We start from the raw sequence: 25,707 nt of genomic DNA, 5'->3' as shown, positions 1-25,707 counted from the left end.
TGCAACAATCCTGATAGTAAATATATTTATAATCAGGAAAAAAGGAGATTTAAAAGACTTTGCACAGATTAATTTGTATTTTTTTAATGCATTTGAAGTGTAGTTAAGTTCTACATTTTTGTATTTTTGTTCTGGGCTATGATAGGTACTAATAATTAGGAAGCCAATTTCAGTGAGTAAATATGACACAATTAATCGTTTTATCAAAGTGACATTACTGTTTTAACTTAACCTCAAATCATTTCCAGTCTTGATTTTTGCCACTTGGTTTTTACTCTCTGCCCTCGGCGTCCCACACAGCCCTTACCATTTAGCACCTCGTAGCCTAACAAGAGATGCATAGTGCACAGCGATTGATTTCTTTGCTAATTAGTTCCTACTAATTAGGGACCCTCAAATACTTAAGAAAATCTACCAGTGTGACTTGAATAGTTCTAACTAATAATTCTGGGTCGAGCCATAGTTGATAACATGCAGAAGACTTCATTCCTCACGTTTTTGCAAAGTGAGAAATTTGAGTCTTTTTCCATAGTGAGGTTTTTAGTTTTGTTTAGTTAATTAATATTATGTGTCTTTTCATTGCTTCTAGGTAAATCTTACAAACCATTGCGGTTTCATGGGAGGACTACAAAGAAATAAAAGCACTGGATTGACCACACCATATTTTGCTACCTCTACAGTTGAAGTAATATTTCACGTATCAACAAGAATGCCTTCTGATTCTGATGACTCTTTGACCAAAAAAGTAAGTGCTAAGAAAAAAAGTGCTCAGAGTTAAAATCTTAGTAATACATAAAATATGTAAGCAAGTCATCTAATTGATCAAGAACTATTTCTGAGTACTCCTTTCTTCACCCAGTAGTGTCTTCAGAAACAGTTGCAGAGTAAACTCTGTTTTCCTTAATGATATGATTGAAAGTTATAGTCTTAACAAAGCATTTGCCTTCAAGAAAATGGGCATCTGACAAATTGAAAAACTTCTGTAAATGTTCAGATTGGTGAAATTATAATTCAAGACCCCACACACGGAGAGATATAACGTTTATATTGATTGACGGAGAGGAAAAAAATTAAAATGTAAATTATTACAAATCACTTAAAATATAACGTGCTCTCTCGTAAATTTTAACTAAAACTAATATAGCAGATAAAATAAGCATTAATTCATTAAAATAGATTTTACTGCCTTAGAATATTTATGGGAGATATAGTGGAATGGTTTTGATGGCCCATGTCTTTTAAAACCTACACCACCATTTTGCTGTAACCGGCACCAGCATTCAAAAATCACTCTAGTGACACAGACATACCTCAGAATAAAGCTGTGTGTGTTCAATCCATGTTTAATTTTTTTAGGGAGAAACATTTTTTTAAAGTGAAACCTTGTCCAACATTTCTTTATCTTCTCTTCTTCTTCCTACTCCTCAGTTTACTCAAAACTACTACTGAATGTAACCAACTTAGTATCATAGATCATTTTACTTGGTACTCTGTTATCATGTTGCCTGATATCAAATCTCTTCATACTTCATTAATAGCCTATGAAAACAGTGTTATCCTTATACTCTTTTGAAAAGGAACTTCAGAATTCCTCTCAAATATTTTATAAGATTGATTCAGTACCCTTGATGCCTTTTGTTTACATTTTAGAATACTGTTGGAAATTGCCTACTAAATGAGTAATGGTTAGAACAACTAATACATGGATGCTGATTAGATTTGAATGTTTAGTAAAGATGGAGGTAATTGATGTGTAGGAAAGTAAGTATATTTAGTAACAGATTTGCTATAGAATATCTTGGCATGTAGTTTTTAGAAGTACAGAATGAGACATGAATACTGACAAGAAAATGGTGAAGAGTTGGATTGGAGTAAAACTTCAATTTTAAGCACTTTCTTCCATCACCTCATTTTAAATTTGTATGAAAATAAGCCATACTCAAATTAGAGGCAATTATGAATATAGTACAAAAAGATAAATTATTTTAAACATTAGGACTTGGCAGTGATCCTCATTTTCATGGCTTCATGGATACAACTTTTAAACCCCGGAGCAAAAGGAAACCCTCTTTTCCTTTTCAAAAGAGTCTAAAATTAATAGTATTTTCAATTGCAAACATAAGAGCAGAACAAAGTATATCATTTTTTGTTGAAATTTTTTTTTTAAAGAAACATCAGGATATTTTTACTTCAGTATATTAAACCTGATGGTTAAAAGGTACTTGAAATTTTATTCCTGCAGCCTTTGTAGAAATATCTCAAATAAGTAAGGTTTCTTATTTCCTTCACAACAGTCACAAAGGTCTGTCCTTAATTATTTAAGAAGAGTCTGAAATGGATGTTTAACAATCCATTATCATAGCAAAATTAATTTTGGAGATAACACCATTTAAGAATTGTTAAATGGTTGAGTTCTAATTAAAATTATACCCTTAAATGGTGAAATGTTTAAGTACTGGATTTATTAGAGAATGTTGAGGGATTAAACCTTGAACACTAATAGTTTATTTCATCTATAAGTATAGAAAAATTTTTATTGTGGAAAAATATATATAAAACAAAATTTATCATTTTAACCATTTTTAAATGTACAGTTCTTTGGTATAAAGTACATTTACAGTGTTGTAGAACCATCACAAGTATCCATTTCCAGAACTTTTTCATTTTCACTTGGTTCAAAATATTTTTTATTTTCTCATGAGAATTCTTTGACCCATGTGGTACTTAGAGCTGTGTTGTTCAATTTCCAAGTATTTTGGGCTTTACCAGCTATCTTTTTGTTATTGATTTCTAGTTTAATTCCATCATGGTCTGAGAGCAGACATCATATGATTTCTATTTTTTAAAATTTTTTAAGGTGTATTTTATGGCCCAGATGTAGTCTATCTAGTGAATGTTCCATGTGAGTCTGGAAAGAATGTGTTATCTGCTATTGTTGAATGAAATAGTCTATGAATGTCAGTTATATTCAGTTGATTGATGGAGCTGTTGAGTTCAACTATATCCTTACCAATTTTCTACCTGCTTGGATCTCTTCTTTTCTGAGAGGGGTATTAAAGTCTCCAAATATAATAGTGGATTCTTTTATTTTCCTTGCAGTTCTATCAGTTTTTGCCTCACATATTTTGGCACTCTGTTGTTAGGCATATACACCTTAAGGATTGGTTATGTCTTCTTGGAATACTGACCTCTTAATCATTAGATTATGCCACTCTTTATCCCTGATAACTTTCCTTGCTCTGAAGTGTGCTCTTTCTAGAATTAGTATAGCTATTCCCACTTTCTTATTAGTGGTATCATGGTATATCTGTCTCCATCCCTTTACTTTTAATCTATATGTATCTCTGTATTTAAAGTTGGTTTCTTGTAAAGTTGGTTTCAAGCCTCACACAGTTGGGGCTTGTTTTTTTGATCGGCTCTGACAATCTCTTTGTATTTGAACCATTGACATTTAAAGTGATCATTAATATAATTGGATTATTTTACATTTTTTCTGCCATTTGTGGTTATAATTGAGCATTTTACGATTCCATTTTCTCTCCTTTCTTAGCATATCATTTATATTTTTTTCTTTTTAAATTTTTTTCCAGTTCTTGCCCTAGAGTTTGTACTATACATTTACAACTAATCTAAGTCCACTTTCAAATAATACTATACTGGTTCACTGCAAGTACCTTATAATAGCACAATATGCTATTATTAATAGCACATTAATAGCACAATTCTTCCCTCCTATCCCTTGTGTCATTGCTGTCATTTATTTCACTTATACATAACCATGTGTATACATAAGCATACATTATCAAATACATTGTTGCCATTTATAATCTTGAACAAACTGTTATGTGTTAGATTAATTAAGAATAAGAAAAATAAAGTTTTATTTTGCCTTCAATTATTGATTCTCCGATGCTCTTCCTTTCTATATGTAGATCTGAATTTCTTTCCTATATTGTTTTCCTTCCCTCTGAAAGGCATTTCTTGTAAGGCGGGTCTACTGGCAGCAAATTCCCTCAATCTTTGTTTGTCTGAGAATATCTTTATTCTTCTTTACTTTTGAAGGATAATTTCACAGGGTACAGAATTCTAGATTAGTAGAGTTTTCTCTCAGCACTTAAATATTTCACTCCACTCTCTTCTTGTTTGCGTGATTTCTGAGGAGAAGTCAGATGTAATCCTTATCTTTGCTCCTCTATAGGTAAAATGTTTTTTCCCTCTCTGGCTTTTCTCAAGATTTTTTCATCTGTGATTTTCTGAAGTTTGCGTGTGATATACTGGATGTAATTTGGGGGCCATTTATCCTGCTTAGTGTTCTCTGAGCTTCCTGGATCTGTTGTTAGGTGTCTAACACTAATTTGGGGCAATTCTCAATCTTTATTGCTTCAAATATTTCTTCTGTTTCTTCTCTCTTTCTTCTCCTTCTATACATAAATGTTACACTTTTTGTGGTTGTTCCACAGTTCTTGGATATTCTGTTATGGGTTTTTTTTCGGTCTTTTTTCTCTTTGGTTTTCAGTTTTAGAAGTTTCTATTATTATATCCTCAAGCTCAGAGATTCTTTCCTCAGACATGTCCAGTCTACTAATGAGCCCATCAGAGGCTTTCTTCATTTCACTTACATATTTTTTTTAATCTCTAGCATTTCTTTTTGATTCTTTCTGAGAATGTCCGTCTCTCTGCTTACATTATCCATCTGTTCATCCATCCATACTTTGACTACTTTTTCCATTAGTTCCCTTAGCATATTAATCATAGTTGTAATTCCAACATCCCTGCCATATCTGACTGTGGTTCTGATGCGTTTGCATTCTCTCATTCTTCACACTGAGTCTCCGGCAGTTCGTCAGCTACAGTTCAGGTTTTCCTACTCTGGCACTGGTTCCTACAGAGGTTTCTGCTCTGTTAAGTTGTTATTCTTCATATATGCCTGTCTGTCCAATTTTGGGGCAGCAGTTTTCCCTATGACCTCAATTCTCTGATCTAAGAAGAGTACTGTAGTTGATTTTTCAGTTGTTTAGCTTTTTACTTGTTGTTAGGACAGAGTGGTAACTTCTAATCTCTTTACATGCCAGGCTGGAAACTGGAAATCTCAGAACTTTATTCTCCCAAAAAAGGAACTCTGTATCCATTAACAATAACTCTCCATTAACCCCTCCACCCAGCCCCTAGTAACCTCTAATTTGCTTTCTTTCTCTTTTAATTTTCCAGTTCTAGGTACCTCATATAATTTGGAATCATACAGTACTTGTCCTTTTGTGTCTTATTTCACTTAGCGTAATGTTTTCAAGCTTCATTGATGTTAAAGCATGTCAGAATTTCATCCTTTTTATGGCTGAATAGTATCCCATGATATATATATACATTTTGTTTATCCATTTATCTATCAGTAGACACTGGGTTGTTTCCACTTTTTAGCTGTTGTGAATAATGCTGCAATGAACATTGTCCTGCAGGTATTTGTTTGAATCCCTGTCTTCAGTTCTTTTAGGTATAGACCTGTGAGTTGAATTGCTGGGTAATATGGAAATTATATGTTTAGCTTTCTAAAGGAATTGTCAAACTGTTTTCCACAGTGACTGTGCCATTTGACATTTCTCCCAGCAATGCACAAGAGTTCCAGTTTTTCCACATCCTTGCCAACACTTGTTATTAGCTATCCTAATAGGCACAAAGTATTATGCTTTGTGGTTTTTGACTTGCATTTCCCTAATGACTAATGATGTGCATCTTTTCATGTGCTTATTGGCCATTTGTATATCTTCTTTGGAGGAATGTCTATTCATCTCTTTTACCCATTTTTTTAAATTAGATTGTTTGTAATTTTCTTGTTGTGTTGTTGGAGTTCTTTATATATTCTAGATGTTAATCTCTTATCAGATATATGACTAGCAAATATTTTTCTCCCATTTTTGGGGTTGTCTTTTCACTCTTGATAGTGTCCTTTGAGGCACAGAAGTTTTTATTTTGATGGAGCTCAATTTATCTATGTTTTCTTTTGTTGCTTCTACTTCTGGTATCAGTTCAAGAAATCATTGCTAAATCCAATGTTGTGAATATTTGCCCGTATGTTTTCTTCTAAGAGTATTATAGTTTTAGCTTTTACATTCAGGTTTTGGATCCATTTTTAGTTATTCTTTGTGTATAGTATGAGATAAAAGTCTGACTTCATTCTTTTGCACGTGGCTATCCATTTGTCCCACCACCATTTGTTTAAAAGACTACACATTCCTTTATTGAATGATCTTGGCATCCTTGTCAAAAATCAATTGGTCATCTATGGAAAGCTTTATTTCTGGACTCCCTGTTCTATTCCATTGGTCTGAATGTCCTTTTACTTTAATTAAAAGCTTTAATTACTGTAGCTTTGTAGTAAGTTTTGAAATTAAGTAATGTGAGTTCTACAACTTCATTCTTCTTTTACAAGATTGCTTTTACTATTCAGAGTCTCTTGAGATTCCATATGAAATTTAAGATGGGTTTTTCTGTTTCTATGAAAAACCGTGTTGGGATTTTGATAGGTTTGCATTGAATCTTTGGATCACTTTGAGTAGTTTTGTCATTTTAATAATATTAAACCTTCCAGTCCATGAACATGGGCTATCTTTCCATTTATTTATGTAGTCTTTCATTTCTTTCAGCAATATTTTGTAGTTTTCAACATATATGCCTTTCTCCTCCTTAGTTAAATTTATGCCTTAGAATTTTATTCTTTCTGATGCAATTATAAATGGAATTGTTTTTATAATTTCCTTTTTGAATTGTTCATTGTTAAAAATGCAGCTGATTTTTGTGTGTTAATTTTGTATTGTGCAACTTTGCTGAATTCATATATTAGTTCTAACAGGTTTTGTTGTGGAATCAGGGTTTTCTGTATATAATCATGTTTTTTCAATGTCTCTGTGGAGAAACAAGAGCTTGCTTGGTCCACCATTTTGCTGACATAACACCCTAGAAGAAAATTTTGTGTTTTTTTCCCCCTTTAAGCTAATTAATTCTAAATGTAAAATTATTTAGCAATTTACCAAGTGGAATAGTACAAGTATTTTTTTCCAATTATTTAGTTTTTTGGGTTTTTTTCAAATTATTAGAGAAAGACTGCAGGCAATTACATGGCGTAGTATTCCAATTGTTTAGTATCGAGATGCCAGAAATAATGTAACTTTTAAAAATGCAAGCATATGTTTATAATTTTTTTTAATTTATAATGCAAGCATGCTATTATATTAGTTGTCAAAGTAACTATACCTGTTTTATTCAAGAAAATTACCCTGGCTAGATAGGCTTTTTTTTTACTTCAATAGAGCATTTTAAAGGGTTTATTTGTTTGTTGTAGTGAGAAAATTTCAAAACATAACTTCTTTCACATGTATAATACCTACCAGATAAAAACAAAACCTGTCAAAATTGTAAACAATATGTAATAAAGTGGTATCATTTTGGAAGGTATAGTTCTCTTATATTCTCAAGTAGTAATTTAAGTAACTTTAAGTAAAATCTACTCTTATCAAGGTTGGGGCTAAATTGAAGCAATATTTCACTTAATTCAGTAGAAAGGAAAAATTTACCCAGTCTCATAATTCAGTATAAATTATTCTAAACCTTCTTTTCATAGAAATTTTTTAAAAAGTAACATTTATTTCTCTATATATTGAGTTTTCCTTTTCCCTATTCTCTGTGATTCTTGCCCTTACTGCTCTTCAGAGTCCTAGTATGTAAGATTTTTCTAAGTAACAGTCTTATATTTTAGCTCTATTACATTATCAATTTCTTTTCAATAAAAGGTTAAATCCTTAAACTTAATCATAGAAACCAGTTGTCTTATACCAGTTTTCCTTAATTAAAAAATCACTTTCTGTATTGGTATTTTTCTCCTGAATTTAATAAATTCCACATTAGTGGTAATAAGTTGAGGCCTAGAACATGTGTCCTGTTACAAATGAACAATTGGATATCATTAGGTTGTCCCCCTTTGCTTTGTACATATATCTTTAGGTGTGTTAATCCATTCAGTAGACACATTAATGAGCACTGGTTGAAGTGTAATATTGAAGGAAGTAAGGCTTGTTGACCTCAGCGTGAAGTTTAATACCTCTAATTAAATTAGATAGTCAACAGTCAGTTTAAAGAAATAGCCATGCCTCTGGCAAGGTAGAATTATGTATGACTCTGGTTCTTTGTTTTAAACTTGATAGGAGAAAATCATTTATATCTATTTTGTAGAAACTAATTTTAGTTTTCACTTTGTGTTTAAAATGTGTGGTGATTTTGTAAATTATTTTTAAGCATTTTATTTTCTCAGAATGAGAGGTAAATATCTTTGAACCTCTTTAAGTGTTAGCATTTTATTTCTTGTGAAGAAAGACTCTTTCAAGGATCAAAATGGTAGCGACAGAATTTTTACAACATAGACTATACTTTTTTTTAACAAATTAACCAAACTTTCAGTCTAACAAAGTAGTCTCTCTTAGAAATACTACGCCACCATATTAAAAATCCTGATATAACTCCAGTCCAAGCCATCTGTTCTATAAATTCTCTCTACCTGAGGAAGATTGACAGAAAATGGTTAAAAATAATTTCCACTTAACTGAGTTTATTCACCCCTAAAAATCAAAAGTGCTGCAAGCATTGGTATAAAGTGTTCACAGGAGCTTGTCTCATTTCCTCTGTCTCCTTCTTGTAGCCACTTGCTGATACTCTGCTTCATAGATAGCTGAATCATCCTTTTAGGAGTTTGATGAAGATCAAGTAGAGATAATTGTAACCTACTTTTAGTTGGACTCTCTAGCCTATCTTTCATTTCCTGGACCCCCCAAAAGAGGGGAAGGAAGCACTTTAAGTCAGTTCCCTCTGAAATATTGTTAGCGTACTGGACGGCAGTTCGTTTTTTGTTTTGAAATTTGGTTACAATAGTTTCGCAAATAAATGAGCTCTATCGAACTGCTTAGTCTGATTATAACTTTAAATCCATTTTTCTTTATTTTATCTAGAAATACAGTTAAAGTATACTTCACTTTCCAAAGACTATATGCTAATATAGTCTGGAAAAGGAATTGAAAAACAAACTTAAGGAATAATAAGAAAAATTTTTTCATTGTTTTAGTAGAAGTGTAGTTAATGTAATAGTTAATAAATGCTATGGAATTATACACATGGTTGTAGTCCTAAATCTAGCCACATTACGTAAAATAATTCTGTTTTAATATAATAGACTCTACCTTTAACCCCGATTTCTATAAATGTACTCCTGATGACAAGAAATGAAGATAAAGAAACAAGGAAGTATAAATGGTTCAGAGCAGATTTATCTCAGCACTGTGAATGGTTTAATTTGGATGGTATAGCAGTGGCTTCTCATTGCATATAGAATAAAATTCTAATTCCTTACTGTGGCCTTCAGTGCCCTACAGGATTTGGCCACTTGCCTGCCTACCTCCCTGATCTCATCTTCTGTCACTTTCCTTTTCACTTACCACAATCTGGCCTCACTGGCTGTCATTCTAACCTGCCATCATGTCAAGCTCATTCCCATCTCAGGGGCTGTGCACTTACCTTTTTTTTCCATTTGAAATGCTCTTTCGTCACATTATCAGGTTTTTTCATCCTCATTGTTCTATTCTCAGACTCACATGACAGTTCCTCAGAGAGACCTTTCCAGACCATCCTAGCTAAAGAAGCCCTCTCTATCCAGTAACACTATCACATTACCCTATTTTATATTTGTATAGCACGTATCACCATCAAAGTGGCATATTTAAATAAAGCCGTAATTGCAGATAATTTTATTTTTATGCTGTGCACTATGTAATGATAGAAAACAATTTGCTAAGTAAGTACTGTGACATTATCTTTTTAATAGCATATTTATTGAGTGCCCACTCTGCTAAAGTATTCTGTACTAGATGCCGTGCCTATTGCTTCAAGAAGCTTTTCCCAATTACTAAGAATGAATGATCCAGACAGCAAGTGAATTGTGAAAATGTATGAGAGTATGTTTTTGCACATGATTGAGGAGTATATGATAGTTTATGTTTTGCTACATGAGTGTCTGGAAGGTGAGGGGCAAAGAATGAGGGCTTGGGGCAGTGAGTATCAACTCAGTTTCAATTTCTACATGTATACCACTATCTCGTGAAGTAACTGCCCTAACCTAACTAACTTCTATGCATTCTTCAAGTGCCATTATAGATCAGTTGTCTTTGTTATTTGCATTCAGAGAGGTATATTTAGAGCATTATCTCTACTGTTAATTATTCATTAATTGCTTAGTTTATTTTACTCTCTCTCCACTGGACTTAAAGCTATGTGAGAGAAGAAAATATGTCTGTTTTTCCTCACCGTTGTATCTTTAATAGCTAGTGCAGTGCATTTAGTCAGCTCTCAATATTTGCTGTTTGAAAGAGGTAGATAGGAAGGAGAGAGGGAAGGAGGAGAGAAGGCCTTTTAAGAACTCGTGAACTAGTCCAGCTGTGTAGGATGACTAGCATCTGATCTAGAGCAACAATAGAGGAAATAGGAAGGAAAGTACAAAAAGAGAACATAATACTTTTTTTTTTAATGAAGAGCTTGTTAGAGATACTATAAGGAAATCAGAAATTGAAGACTTTCAGGTTTTGACTCTGAGTAATTATAATTAAGTTATTAGGTGTTTTTAACAGAAATGAGGACGTCAAGGGGGTAAGTTGATTTTGTAAAACAGATGATATACTTATATTACATGAATTCTAGTCTCTAACTCCAAATGAATGATATTTCACTGAGGAAATCTAGAATTGACTCTGGAATCTCTACTGATAATTATGGAAAATGAGAACACTGCCATAGATAGGCAAACATCTGATTTTCATAAAAGGACATGGAACAGGCCACCAACCACAAAAATTACTAACATTCATGAGCTCCATGTCAATGCCTGGCAAAATAGGATTATTAAACAGATGGTTTGTGAGCACTTAGGTAATGAAGTAGTGATCACTAGGAGCTACCATGAGTTCACCATAACAAATCACATCAAAGTAACTTAATTTGTTTTAATAGGATTACTACATCAGGGAAGGCCATAGACAGTATAAAGCATTTAACTAAGTCGTTTGTTGTGGACAAGTTGAAGAAATGCGGTCTTAATAATCGTTCAATAAGTATGTTAGTGACTGGTTCTGTAATTATATCTAGAGAAATTAATTATATAATGAGAGGCAATAGAGGGAGGTGGTTAAAGTATGGTTTCTGAAGCTAGCCTGCTTGGGTTTCAATCTTGGCTCCGCCACTTATTAGTTACGTGACCTTAGGCAAGTTACAAAGGTTCAGTTCCTCACCTGTAAAAATAAGGTCAATAATAATTATTCTTATCTTGTAGCATTGTTTTGAAAATTAAATAAATTATCACAAAGCACTCAGAAATAGTAAGTATTTAATAAATGTTGGATATTCATTTAACCAGGAAGGACATCTGTAATGACTTACTGTAAGGCTGTTACCCAAACCTGTCCTGTTTGATATTTTTATCCAAAATCTAAATAAAGACACAAGAATTTGAATTTAAGGATAACCCAAATCTGGAAAAGGGAGAGCCAACATACTGAATAGAAGAATCTTGCTAAAGGCCTTGATAGGCTTTAAGGTAATCGGAACCTGGTAAGTTAAAGTTTATTAAGAATACATAGAAATCCTCTCTAGTTCTAGTAGTCAGTTGTACCCGCTTAAAAGAACTTCGTAAGAAAAAGTCTTAAGGGTTTGAATTGACTACAGCTTCCATTTGAGCCAGTGTTGTAAAAATGCAGAAAATAATTGAGTGAATAGAACAAAGGAAGTAGTCCCACTGTGGGCTGGTTGTATTATAGAATATATTGATATTATATTCTGTTTCAGATACCACAATTTAATAGAAACATCAATAAACTGAGGTAATAATCCAGGATAATGAATAAGCTTGTAAAATATAAAAAGAGGAACACTTTTAACCTAGAAAAGTTGAGTTATATATTAGACGAATCTTCAAATATTTGAAAAGATAATATATGAAATATAGCTTGGGTTTATTTGGTATTAGTCTTATTTTGGAAGAACTAGCTTAGGGAAGGCAGATTTTGGCTTACTGTAAAGTAGGGTCTAACGATTGTAGCTCTTTTAAAATGAATGGGCTAATTTGTGAATCTGTAAGCTTCCTAACCCTAGAAATATTCAAGCAGAGGCAGGATTACTTGTCAGGGATATTGCACTGGGAGTTCCTGTATTGTGTGGGAAATTAGAGCTTTAATGTCTCTCCCAGTGCTAATATTCTGTAATGTACTGAGGACTTCAATTTTATATGTGTTGAATTTCATTTAACTATTTTATCTTCATAAATTGATAATGATAATCTGCAGCTTATGTTATATACCTCGAATTCCAAAACGACTTCAACAGCAGTCAAAGTGAATTTGGAAGAGTACTTTGGCTGCCAGTCATTTTAACAGACCTGTCCCATGTACAGAATTCTTATAGTCTATTTCAGAAGTGATTCGCATCTGGGTACAAGAACATGCAGGTAGGAACTCCTTTGAGAGATTTTAGAGTATGGAAAAACCCTGCTGAGTATACATAAGACACAACCCTTTAAATCTGTAAAATATAAGGAATAGATAAAATAATTTAAAACATCAAATACTATATAAAGTATTTATGTCAAATAAATGTCAAACACTTCTGAAGTTTCTGTTAACTGTTAACCACTCAAAATTCATATTTTCAGTAGTCTTCAAAAATTATAAGATACATGGCAATGATTAGCAATTTCTCAATTTGTTTAATTATTTTATAGCAGGGTTTAAAGACATAAAGATATAAAAACATGCCTCAACATAACAGCATAAAATAATTGCTTTTTTAGCATTTGGATAAAAATGATAAGGGATGTTCTTGAAGCTTTTTCCTTAAAATGATTGAACATGTTTTAAATGACTTTGTTTATATGCATAGTTCTATGCCACAAATATCTGCATTACAACATCCTGGAAAAAATATATTATTCTTTTCTGTTAAACTTCCATAAGAGACTTTTAATACTCTGTGGTAGATATTTGAAGACAAGCTTTCATTATAAAATAAAACTACAGTTGCCCTTTTCTCTCATTTCTTTAGATAAGTGGGCACTAGAAATTATAGATAGGTTTGGCAAGAGTTCAAGGGTTAATGTAGCAGATAAATAAAAGGAATTTTCTGTAAATTGAGACCTGCATTATTTCAGTTGTCTTGTCTTTCCTAACCTAACTCATTTAATTTTAAAAAGTAAATACTTAAATTCTTCCTGACAGTGTGCTCAGCTTTTACTATCGTTTATTACTTCAATTATACTTGATATCACTTAGAACAATCTGCCATTTGGAAATCTCAGTATAGCCTGGAGCTTAGTATTAGATCTGGCTGCTGTTGTAACATGTACAGCATATGACATTAATGTATCAAAATTAGATTGGATCATCCCTCCTGGTTAAATTTATTTCACATTTCTTTTGTATTCAGTTAACATAAACCTATTAGGGAAGCTGACACATGGGGATGGCTGTATAGGAAGGATATTTTTAAAGTATTTTGATTAAAAAATGAAATTATAGAGCCATGGCTTTTCTGAGTTGTGTAATCTTTTTTGGTTTTTAAAAATGTCACAAAGCCCAAGTCTTGCATTTATGTCATTCAGGGTGTGTGTGTGTGTTGTAAGTAATGATAATTAAAACTTAAAATAAACATTGTTTTGATGTTTGAGGTCTATCATCATGTATTTAGAGCAATAAGCACATTTATGGTTTCCAAAAAGAATTATTTAATCCACTTAGACCTAAAAAAAGTCCTCCTTAAAAGAAAATAAAAATCTTTATATTTCTAAAATAATAGATTCTGGTCTATAGACTTAGCTGGGCACTGTCTTTAGAGTAATAGCTGCCACTATCTTATAATCTGTCAAAGAAGAGAGGGCATTTCTTACTTACGAATATATATTTTAAAGTTCAGGGATTTACCTCGTGTTTTCAGATACTTAATGACATTCATAGTGCCTAGGATTTTCTAGATAGATTGGTGTTGGGGACTTTTAAGAACCATTAGAACACTGGTTCTTGGCTTTTTTTGTAAAACATAGTCCTATATGATAGACTTTCTTCTCAGAAAAATACACAAATAAAATTTGCAAAAATTCATAGATCCCTTGAACCCAGATTAAGAACTCCAGGGTTAAAGGGTGACAGAAGAAAACCTTTCATTAATTGGAAGGTTAATTCCTTTGTTTGTTTAAATGACACATTTAATTGTTTTCCTGCCTTGTGGTCATTAAGTCAAAATAAGTCCAATATTTCAAAAACAGAAATTGCCTATATGTTAGCCCCTACTAAGAATATTGACGACACTTACCCTAATTTTCTCTTCCACACTTTTCTGCCTACAATATGTCACATTATCTGAAAGTAATAGAAAAGCCTATGTGAGATGTGCACCAAAAATGGGCTCAAATGTTTGCAGTGGCAGAATCAATAAATGTACTAAAATAACCAAATTGTATTGATATATTAAAATACATGTTTAAACAATAATCTACATGAAGAAAACTCAATACTGATGGACATTAAGTTAATTTTTCTAATAACTTAATAGAAATCCAACTTTTGTATACTTTGCTTTTTATAATTTTAATCATCATAATGTTAACTCTCTAAATGCCAAAAACACCTTCGTAAGCACTATAAGTATTTAAATAAAATCTTTAGAGAGTCTAACAAATCTCACAAAGTCTACTTGAAAGAATTTCGTAGGCCAAGTTTCATAGTCAAAGAAAAGCTGGAAATAAATTCGTTAAAGCAAATATAACCAATTTTCTCTTACTCAGTAGATATTTATGATTTACTTCTTTTCCTTCTCTTTCTGTTGCCTCCTTTAGACCCTTTCACTGCTCATTAACACTTCCAGAGAGTGGTCAGAAAAAAAGAATAGTCTTAAATCCGTCACTTTTTAAAACACTCTTTTAAACAATTTTTAAAAGGTTTGGTAGTGGAAAATTGGTGCAGTTGCTGGTTAAGAAGAGCGTTTGGTCTGTATGCGAATCTTTTTTATCTAATTTCTCTGTTTGCCATTGACTGTATAGACAGTTGAAAATTATCTGGTCTTCTGCAGTGTCTCCTAATGTCTTTTGAGTGCTTGTGTTTTGCATGTTATGAAAAATTATCAAATGAAGTTTAAAAAGTATTTTTAAAATTTCTTTACCCTTTAATCTTCTTATAGTATGTTGTCAGTAGCTGTATGACTGTATTCACAGGGCTTTTCTCGAGCACTATGAACTATTTTCTTGGTTTTCCAGTTGAGACATTTAGGAAATGATGAAGTACACATCGTTTGGTCAGAGCATACTAGAGACTACAGGAGAGGAATTATTCCTACCGAATTTGGTGATGTCCTTATTGTAATATACCCAATGAAAAATCACATGTTCAGTATCCAGATAATGAAAAAACCAGAGGTAAGAACTCCTTATCTTACATTTTGCTAATATATTTTGAGTTCTGTATGGCTTTGTGAGTTTCTTTCCCTCTTTCAGAAGAATTAGACTAGGCATCAAAACGTGGAAATGGAGGGGGAGATGAGACACAGACTCTGGTAGCTATGTGAATTGTCTAAGTCTACTTCAGAAGGCGCTAAAATAGGAAAAATAGAAAGAAACTATTCGAATGGAAGATGGTTAGGTAGTGCCAGAGTGGAAGTTCCCATTTACTGTTGTTTTTGTACACCCCAGAAGCTAAGAATGTTTGTTACATTTTTAATGGGTTTTTCTCTTTTAAAAAATCAAAGAAGAATATACAGCAGAGACAATATGTGGCCACATATTGTCTAAAGCCTAAAATATTTACTGTATTATCCACAGCTCATGTCTTTGCCTTCAGCTGCCATTTGTACCAGCCATATTCAAACAGAATACTTTTGAAACTGTCAGTCATCTGATAAAAATGACAGATTTTTTTCTAATAAACCATATAATAAAATAAAAAATAGTGTTTTAGATTCTGTAGTAAAATAATAATAAAAGTGTTTTAGGTTTGGTAGTAAAGCTGGCATCACATGAAAATAATAAAAAACTAACTTGCTGCCTGTAAGAATGTGTGTCCTTCCTGTGTTTACTCAATGGGAGAAAAGTAAATTATTTCCAAGTGTTGGATTTTTGTATACAATTGCGGCTACAAAAATTTGAAAATTGGCAGGTAGTGTAAATTATTCAGTCAGTTATATGAAGCATATAATTCTTTTGAATGGAAACCCTGTAGACCACTGGCATTTTTTGTTTGTTTATTGTCCTAGTATGAGTGACCCATCATGGAAAAGAACTGAATTTGAATAGCATTTCTACTGAAGGAAGAACTAAACAGGAAGCAGAAAGACTTTTGTATACAAACTGTTTCTTCTCTACAACCTTTCTCCAGTTTGAGTATAAAATTATGTTCTCATTTCTCAATCAGGTTCCCTTCTTTGGTCCACTTTTTGATGGTGCTATTGTGAATGGAAAGGTCCTACCCATTATGGTTCGAGCAACCGCTATAAATGCAAGCCGTGCTCTGAAATCGCTGATTCCATTATATCAAAACTTGTATCCTTTTTAACAGTATGGTTTCTACTCTATGTCTACTTTCCAAGGTAACTACTTCTTATGTGTTGTTAAGACCTTTGAGTTTTTGTTTATTGATATATAGAGGTTGGAGTTCCTCCCCAGTGTTTAAGCAGTTATGATATTTGAATGATGTATTTTCTTTTATACGCTTTTAATCGGTACTTGTCTTTTGGTTAATTAATTAGAGCCCCATTATGTACTAGGCGTTCTGCTAATCTGGATGTGCAGAGATAACCATAACAGTCATTTCAAAGTACTCAATCTAGTTGAAGAAATATATTGTTTTCAGTATCTGTGCTGTAATAGAGTTATGCACAGGATGTTCTGGAATTATTATAACAATACTTCAGATACCTCTCAGTCAGCTGTAAGGAGTGGTGGTATCAGGAAACACTTCTGAGAAATGTAAGGATTGAACCAATCTTGAAGGATGAATGAATTAATCAGGTAGATGAGATTAAGATCATTCCAAGCAGAGGGACGACATAAACAGAGACATGGAAGTATGAGAGGACATGGCTTCTGGAGCCAGATTACCTGGACTCAAATGCTGGTCACCACTTCATTAGCTATACATCCTTGGGCAAGTTATTTAACCTCTCTGAGCCTCAATTTCCTTATCCATAAAATGAGAATGATAATAATATCTAGCCTGTAGTGTTATGAGAACTGAATGAGTCAATATGTGTAAACTTCTTAGAACACTGCCTGGGGCGAAATACGCACACAGTTGTAGAATTTTAATTGTTTTCTGATATTCCTTTCTAAAATGGATTTGTGTTTCCATATACTTTTTCTACATTATTCAAAACACTTCAATTATTTTTCTTTTACATAATAAACTGTAGATATTAAGCTTTACAGGGAAGGCTTTTAAAAATATCCTGTGTCCTATTCCATATGAAATGGATTTATCATAAGTCTACCACATACGTTTTCTTCTTTTAATGAAAATTGACTTAAGCAATCTGATTTCTATGTAATTTCTCACGTATTCTGATACTGTGGAATGGAATTATAGGTGGATCATGGCATGTTACATTGCTTAAGCTTAATGTCATTTATATAGCATTTCTTATTTGTAGCGGTTACATCTTCACTTTGAGTTGAAAACTCAGATTTGACGTGGTCATTGTCATGAAATGTAAGGATTCAGTTTATTATATCCTGAATATCTCTAGAAAGGTAGCTAATCTTATAAGGAATATACAGATTATTATCTGTAAACTAATTTTGTCCGCATTGTCAACTCTACTGAGATTGACTTCTTTCTGACCTACGCCTCTTTACAGTTCCCCTGATCTTGATGTTTATCCTGAGGTTAGTGTTCTCCATCATTTCATTTAAGACACAGTTGAAAGAATGCCTTAAATCTTTTGGGAAAGTGATGAGAGCGAGATTAGATTGTAATACAAAACTCTTATTTGCCTCTTGTGTCAATAGGAACTCAATTTATTGAACTCACACAAACTATTTCAGGCCTGATATACAAACAACATGTAAAATGCACATCTTACCAAGTAGTTCAAGTATACCAATTAAAAGTGAGGATATAGCTTAATTTCTTTTACCTGCGCCTAAATTCATACTCTTAAGGACTAGTTCAGATTTGCACGTTACACTAGAGGTAGAGGTATAATAGCTGGATTTGCAGTTAGAAACATTGATTTTTTTTTTAACATCTTTATTGGAGTATAATTGCTTTACAATGGTGTGTTAGTTTCTGCTTTATAACAAAGTGGATCAGTTATACATATACATATGTTCCCATATCTCTTCCCTCTTGCGTCTCCCTCCCTCCCACCCTCCCTATCCCACCCCTCTAGGTGGTCACAAAGCATCGAGCTGATCTCCCTGTGCTATGCGGCTGCTTCCCACTAGCTATCTATTTTACGTTTGGTAGTGTATATAAGTCCATGCCACCCGAGGTCCACCTTGTGATCCTAGTCAAGTCCCAGAATCTCTAAACCTAACTCTCTTCATCTGTAAAAAAGATGCTAATACCCATCTCGGAATTGTTGTGAAGAATAAATGAGATAATGAATTTGGATGCACCTAGTAAATGAAATAAGGTACGTTATTTTGTGCAGTGATTAATTCTGTTATGTGTAAAGATTACAGTCAATATGAAACAGCTCTACCCAACAGCAAGGAATTGCCTAATTGGGTTTTTATGGTTGGTTGGTTGGTTGGTTGGTTGGTTAATTGATTGGATTGGATTTTTAGGCCTGTTTCATGAAGCTCTTAATAGTTAATCTTGCTGAGATGTTAATAAATAGCACATTGGAGAAAATTCTAAGATGAAGAGAGATAATTTCAGATGAAAACAGTAAACATGAACACTTTATTTACACAGCAGATGTGAGCAACTTCTATCAGGAAAACCACTTCTGGAACTATCAGAGTAAAAATATTAAATCAGACAGATCAAACAAATTTTTCTTGACTTAGAAGCTTGAATTTAGAAGCTATATAGAAGTTATTTTCCCATGCTATTTAAATATATAATAGAGATACTCAGCCTTTGCTAATCTGAAGAACATGTAGTCATCTTTCACAAAGATTCACAAAGGTGTATATTAATTCTAAACGTTGGAGGAAATAACTTCATATAAGTACTGATAGATTACTTGATTTTATATTTTTTAAAGATAGAGTTTATTCATTTTTTAAAATTTTTTGTTTATTTATTTTTGGTCTTCATTGCTGCACATTGTCACAGTGAGCAGGGGCTACTCTTCCTTGCAGTGCGCAGGCTTCTCATTGTGGTGGCCTCTCCTGTTGCAGAGCATGGGCTCTAGGCACACGGGCTTCAGTGGTTGTGGCTTGTGTGCTCTAGAGCACAGGCTTAGTAGTTGGGGCGCACAGGCTTAGTTGCTCCGCAGCATGTGGGATCCCAGACCAGGGATTGAACCCGTGTGCCCTGCATTGGCAGGTGGATTCTTAACCACTGTGCCACCAGGGAAGCCCAATTACTTGATTTTTAAATGAAAGTTTATACAATAAATTACAACTAGATGTTTTTGAGATATTGAAATATAAATGTCTTTTCATTTTAAGTAACAATACATATTTCAGAAATATAAAAGTTTAAATGTATATTTTTGACAAATTCAGATTTTGACAAATTTCCTTAAGCTCCCATTAAGGAAAAAAAATCATGCGCTCTAAAACAGATCAATAAAACAAAAGAAATTACAACAAAAACTGAGATAGAAGTAGGCTTTGAAAACCATCAGAGTTACTATTTTAATCCTCATAAGAGAAATGAAGGAGTAAAAGAATATGTAATAAACTCAATTATATTTGGATAATTGTACTGCTGTGTCAGTTATTTTATGCCCAGTAAAAGTACCCACTAAGATTCCACAGCATAAATTGTGCTATTTATGATCATTAAGTACAGCTTAAATTTTATCCTAGGAACATCTTCTGTATCTGTGAATCTAATGTTGTTCACTAAATGAGGACAATATTGATTGTCATACGCTGCCCAAATCGATCATGCTGGCAGCCAGAATTACAGTAATCTGTCAGTATTGATGACTGTCTTTCAAGCTTTGAAACCTCTCCTTTACTTCACTTGTTATTTCTTGCATTACTTGTACTTGAAAAGCATTTTCTTGCAACCTCTGACTTTGTCAGCTAGGTTTTTTTGGGTTTTTTTGTTTGTTTCTTTTTTTGTCTCGAGCTCAATTTATTGGTTTGATCATGCAGTTAGAACTGAAATGCATCACTGGGGAGAAGGAGTAGGCACATCCTCAGTAACCATTGGACCTGAGGGGTATTTCAGGTTGATCTTAGTCATCATTTATTAATTACCTGTTGGAAGAGAGTGTATGTGTGTGTTGGTGGGGTTTGGGGGTTTTTTTGTTGTTTGTTTTTGGCTTTTTTGTATTAGGAATAATTCCAAAGCATTAATTTCATGATCTTAGCTATCATGACTTTTCCTTAAATAAAAATTTTGAAGTAATTATTTGTTTTGATCCTAGGGACATTTTGACTATGTATAAATGTTAAATATGTTGCTATCAAATATGTACTGTTTCTCTTCTGGTTTGGAAGTTCTGAAAGCTCTGAATCTGATAGTGCCGTGGAATGGGTTCCTCATTTTACAGTTAAAAAACCCTTTTTTTTAAAACCTTTACATTAAGGCTTCTCTTTTTAATATGAGATTATACATAGAAATTTTCAGAAGTTACAGTATATAGTCATGTTGTATTCAGGTTCTCAGAGAAACAATCAGTAGGATATGTGTATATACATAAGTACATAAAGAGAGAGACTGATTTTAAGGAATTGGCTGACACGGTTGTGGGTACTGGCAAGTCTGAAATCTGTGGGAGTTGGGGTAGAGTTGATGCAGTCTGAGTCAGAAGGCATCTGGAGATAGAATTTCTGCCTTCCTTGGGGACCTCAGTCTTTTCTCCTAAGGTCTTCAACTGACTGGATGAGACCCACCCACGTTATGGAGAGTAATCTGATATACTTTTCTCCTGATTTAAATGGTATTCACATCTGAAAAATACCTTCACAGCAACATCTAGGCTGGTGTTTGACCAAAAACTGGGTACCATGGCCTAGCCAAGTTGACATAAAATTAACCACATCCCATGTCCTAATTTTCTTAAGTTTTTCTTCTTAACCTTTCTAACTGCAAAATATAATTTGAAAAAAGAGTATAAATCCTAAATATACTATATGGTGAATAATTACAGTTTAACCACCACCAGGTCAAAAGATGCAACTGTACTGTTTTTCTTCTATCAAAAATATTTATTGATCACTTAAATGGTAATTGTAAAGATTTTGAGAGAAATGCAAAGACAAATCAGATGGTAATCTCTTCAATAATCTTACAATTTAATAGGGGAGATAATTATATGTACACTAAAAATTATAACACAAGGTAAAATGTGTCACAGTAGGGTTGTAGATAAGATGCTGTGGGAGTTCCAAGGAAAAAGTAATTACTTTGGAGTAAGAAAATCAGGGAAGAATGTATAGAAAATCTGGGCCTCAAAGGGTGAGATTTGAGTGGATGGAATGCAGCATGTCTGTTATAATCTTGTAATTTATATTTTGAGCCTTTATGTGTGTGTGTGTGTGTGTGTGTGTGTGTGTGTGTATATATATATATGTAATACACGTTTTGGGGGATGTTATAAAATAAAATAGTACCTTTAAAAAACACTTTCCTCCTAGATTTAATATTCTTTCCTCCCAAACCTATATTATTTGATTTCTTCTAATCTGTTTAGATTTGACTTTTTCGTAAATGCCAGAATTGGGTTTCTGTTTAACTTTATCAGACAAATTACCAGAAGTCAATGATCATTCTTCAATTAGTCACAGTTTGTTATCCCTGCAGTTCTACTACTCAAATGTAAAGAACCTGTTGCAAAAGTGTGAGAGCCAAAACGAAATGAAATGTAATTGATTGGCTCCACTAATGCAGTTTGCCATTCATTACGATAGAACATTATAAAACCTCTTAGGGAGGCCCATCAATATTGCTGCCATTTCACGTTAGAAGAAAGTGAGTTTATTGAGAAACTGCATAACTTTATGTATCTACCGTCTTTTGTAGATCATTTCCTCAGAAGATAATATTGGTAAGTATAGACTGTCCTTAATTATAGTCCTTAATTATAAATTAATTATATTTAAAAATGTGGAGGCTGACTGTTGGGTAATCAGCCTGGGCTTCAGAGTCCAGAACCACTTATTAAGTGTGTCACTGTCTTTATGTCTAATTTTATTTAATCTGTAAAAGGAGTACCAAACTCAGGAGTGTTGTAAGGATTAAATGAGATTATCCACATGAAGCACTAAGCAGCCTGTCTGTCGTGTAGCAAGAGCTCAGAAAATGTGTTTTTACATACTGTTATACTTTTACATGTTGTTGACAAATGAAGTTTTTTATCCTATTCTGATAGTACATTGGCTTCACAGCGATAATAGCAAAGGAAAAGAAAACAGTACCACCATTTTACCTGTTTTCTCAAATCCAGTGTGACAGTATGGTCCATATATGCCAATCTATGGACAGTTGGGTTATATCATAGTGTACCAGAAAGAAAATAGGAGAACTCTATCAGGTGATTGTCAGACTGTTCCCTAAAAACAACAAAACTTGGAAGTTTCTCTGCTTCCATCTTTATTAACTTCTGACCTTTGCTAGAAAAGGATTTTTTTTTTCTATCAAACGCTATGTTGTTGATGTTAGTGATGAAGGTGCACTGGTATGCTCACATTATTATTAACTACACCTACTGCATAATGTGTAAGTTTTATTCTAGTCTTTATTTAAATAGAAAAACAGCAGTAGATTCAGATGCTATTTGGGGATTTCAGAGAGCAAAGAATGAAGGATGTAAAGCTGAAATTACTCTAACCTCGTTTAACATAGGAATTGCAGTGCTTTTAATCCATTATTTTCCTTTTACTAAATATATGGGATTTTGCTATTGAATTTTTAATAACTCAATAATGGAATTAAAATTAAACTATGGATCACAAATCTCCCCATTTTCTTCTAACTGCTTTTCCTCTCAAACGCTAGAATATAGCCTATTTAAATTTTAACTTTTGCTTGCCAAACCACTGTTACCGTCCATCTGTTCATGCCAATTGCAAAGAAGGTTCGGTTTTTAGTGAAGCTTTGCATTTCACATAAGGTATGCGAAATGAAATTTCACAAGGGACATGATGGATCCTGATTCTTAGTGATAAACCTTTGGGGCCATCAGGGTTGGCATATGGTCCAGTATGATATGAAGGCTTGGGTTCCCTGGCTTCACTTCTTTGGCGTGAAGCTGATAAAACCTGGCTCTTGAGTATTATTTCACTGGACACCAATCATGGGCAGCAGGAACTGCCCATTTAACTCTCTGTGGGAAGGAAGCCCAGAGAGCATTCACAATGGTACCATTGTCGAGTTGCAAACTGCTCTGAACAGCTTGACGGCACTAGGGAGGAGGGGAAGGGGTTGCTTTACTAATTGCTGTTCAGAAAAGAGAAGAAGCAAAAATAGCTGTTGTAGAATTGATGTTTCTACATTTACTTATTCTTTTGATAAGCGTGTTGACTTTTATTTAGCACATACCTACTATCAAAAAGAAAGCAAATAAATATATTTAAGCAACCACCTGTAGTAATTCCTTGTTAACATGCCATTATCTATTTTCAGCCCACCAGATTATAGCAGAGCAAAAGTCGGTTTGCTTCATTGTATTTTTACCTTTAAATGAAATGAAAGTAATGTTTTGTTATCTTGATAGAAATTTAAAATAAGGGAAAGTGGATTAAAACCAGCACATTTACTATATCAGATAAGGTTAGAGACAGATTTGGCTTACGTGCTTTTTAGAATTCCCAAATATCGTCTGAATACATACAAGCAATATTAATATAAAAATGTAACTTAATTTTATGCATAACAATCGTAAGTGCTAAAATAATCCACTAAGCAAATCTTAAGGTTACATACTGGATTTATCATTTAAATGAGTAGGTAATGCCTATTTCAGTCACTCATAATTGTCTTTCTCTCCTTGAATTCTATTTTGGGTATCTTTTTTAAATGTGAGTGTTGTTTCTTTGTTATGTGAGGCATTGTATGCTGTGATATTTGTATAAACACTACTCTGGGCCTTTCCATTTTCTTCTGGTCAGTCTAATCAAGCAGTTGGAGGTTCTGATGCAAAGAAACAATGATCTACAACTTAAAAAAAATTAAAGCTTTTTCAGCCCCCAGAATCCTGACCCCACAGTATATTTCCATAGATGATTCCTATTTTCAGCAGAACTTAAGTTGACTAAATTATACTGCAGTATTGTAAGTTATGCAACATGTCCTTTCAAAGGATCAGGGAGAAATATTTTAAGAAAAAATTTTTAATCTATAGATTTTAAAAAATGGGGTGTTCTTGCTAAACTGAGGGAAAATCAAATGCATGTTTTATAAAATTAGTAACAGTAAGATTTACTAGTATTGCATCTCTTCATGTCCCCTTAAATTATTTTAGTAAATGGGCACCAGTGCAATATTTCAAAAACAATAATTCATTGAATGCCCATTCTTCCTTTTACTGCAGAATAGATTGTAGTTAAGTCAAGATTAATGGGTAGATTTTAATGTTAAAGTCCAGTCGCTGAGCCTATTATTCCCTGGGGGCATATAGTGCATTAGTTTAAGCCAATATACTGTTTATCATAGATGCTATGACACTGTCTTAAATGACAGTTTGCTGTACTTTGTAACTACTTACCATGATAATAAATCACTTTTTTTTGTACTCCTGATAATTATAGCATTTAAACAGAATCTTAATTAAGTTAGTGCACATTTAGGTAGAGATAACACTTAAGTAATTGTACACTGTAAAATTTCACTTAGTTATTTTTTTCCTTTTTGCAGTCTTCTCATAGAACCCAAGTTTAGTATTTAGTCCAAACGCAGACATTCATTTCCTCAACTTAATGTACTGAAATTTTTGTTCCTAAGAGGAACAACACAGTGATTGTTCCTAGTCTCCCCCCAATATTTTTTAAACTCTTACTGTAATACTAGTAATTTTGAAGCAGGTCTCTGTTGACTATGAAAGTCTCATTATTACTTAATGGTAGTATTTTCAAGCAGATCTTAACCAAGAAGGAGAGCACAAAATTTTAATTTCATTAAATTTGAAATCCAGGTAACTTAGTTTTTCTTTTAGATGTTTTGTTTCATGCAACTTTCATGAAAGTGTAATAGATACACATATTTGATAATCATGTTAGTCCTTTTTAGAAACTGCCAGTGATTATTAGATTATTAAATCAGGAAGGATTTTCAGAACCTTTAGGTAGGTTTAAATTTTTAATCCTATTTATTTAAGGTTAATCTTTTTAAATGTATTTACATGAAGTTTGTTAGAATCGGGCTTATCAACGTTTTACTTAATGTTTTCATTTAGTAATTGACTGATTTATGAGCAATTATATATGGTCCAAATTTTATACAGCTCCAGCTTTCAATAATAGGACTATCCTCACAGTGCCTTAGCACCTGTTATGGATTTTGAGTCATCTGGCAGCCCATG

The 25,707-nt window shown here is 33.1% G+C and overlaps 1 protein-coding gene across 10 annotated transcripts in view; it reads left to right on the top strand.

The window, feature by feature from the left end:
* RALGAPA1 (Ral GTPase activating protein catalytic subunit alpha 1) overlaps nucleotides 1–25,707 on the top strand; it is a 220,888-nt gene that overhangs the window by 177,238 nt on the left and 17,943 nt on the right. For 9 of the 10 annotated variants that reach the window (XR_009563100.1, XM_030854800.2, XM_060294754.2 and 6 more), the window contains 3 exons: nucleotides 590–745; nucleotides 15,323–15,481; nucleotides 16,473–16,600. Coding sequence is in view for 9 of the 10 variants with exons in the window: in XM_030854800.2 (XP_030710660.1) it covers nucleotides 590–745; nucleotides 15,323–15,481; nucleotides 16,473–16,600 (443 nt within the window). In the remaining variant the exon portion in view is untranslated. Of the gene's footprint in view, nucleotides 1–589; nucleotides 746–15,322; nucleotides 15,482–16,472; nucleotides 16,629–25,707 lie in introns of those variants that run through there. The other variant, XM_060294760.1, reaches the window with a different exon arrangement.

This window comes from Globicephala melas, chromosome 2 (genome assembly GCF_963455315.2).
Source record: "Globicephala melas chromosome 2, mGloMel1.2, whole genome shotgun sequence".
NCBI lineage: Eukaryota > Metazoa > Chordata > Mammalia > Artiodactyla > Delphinidae > Globicephala > Globicephala melas.
This window is presented reverse-complemented; position numbering and strand designations above follow the sequence as displayed.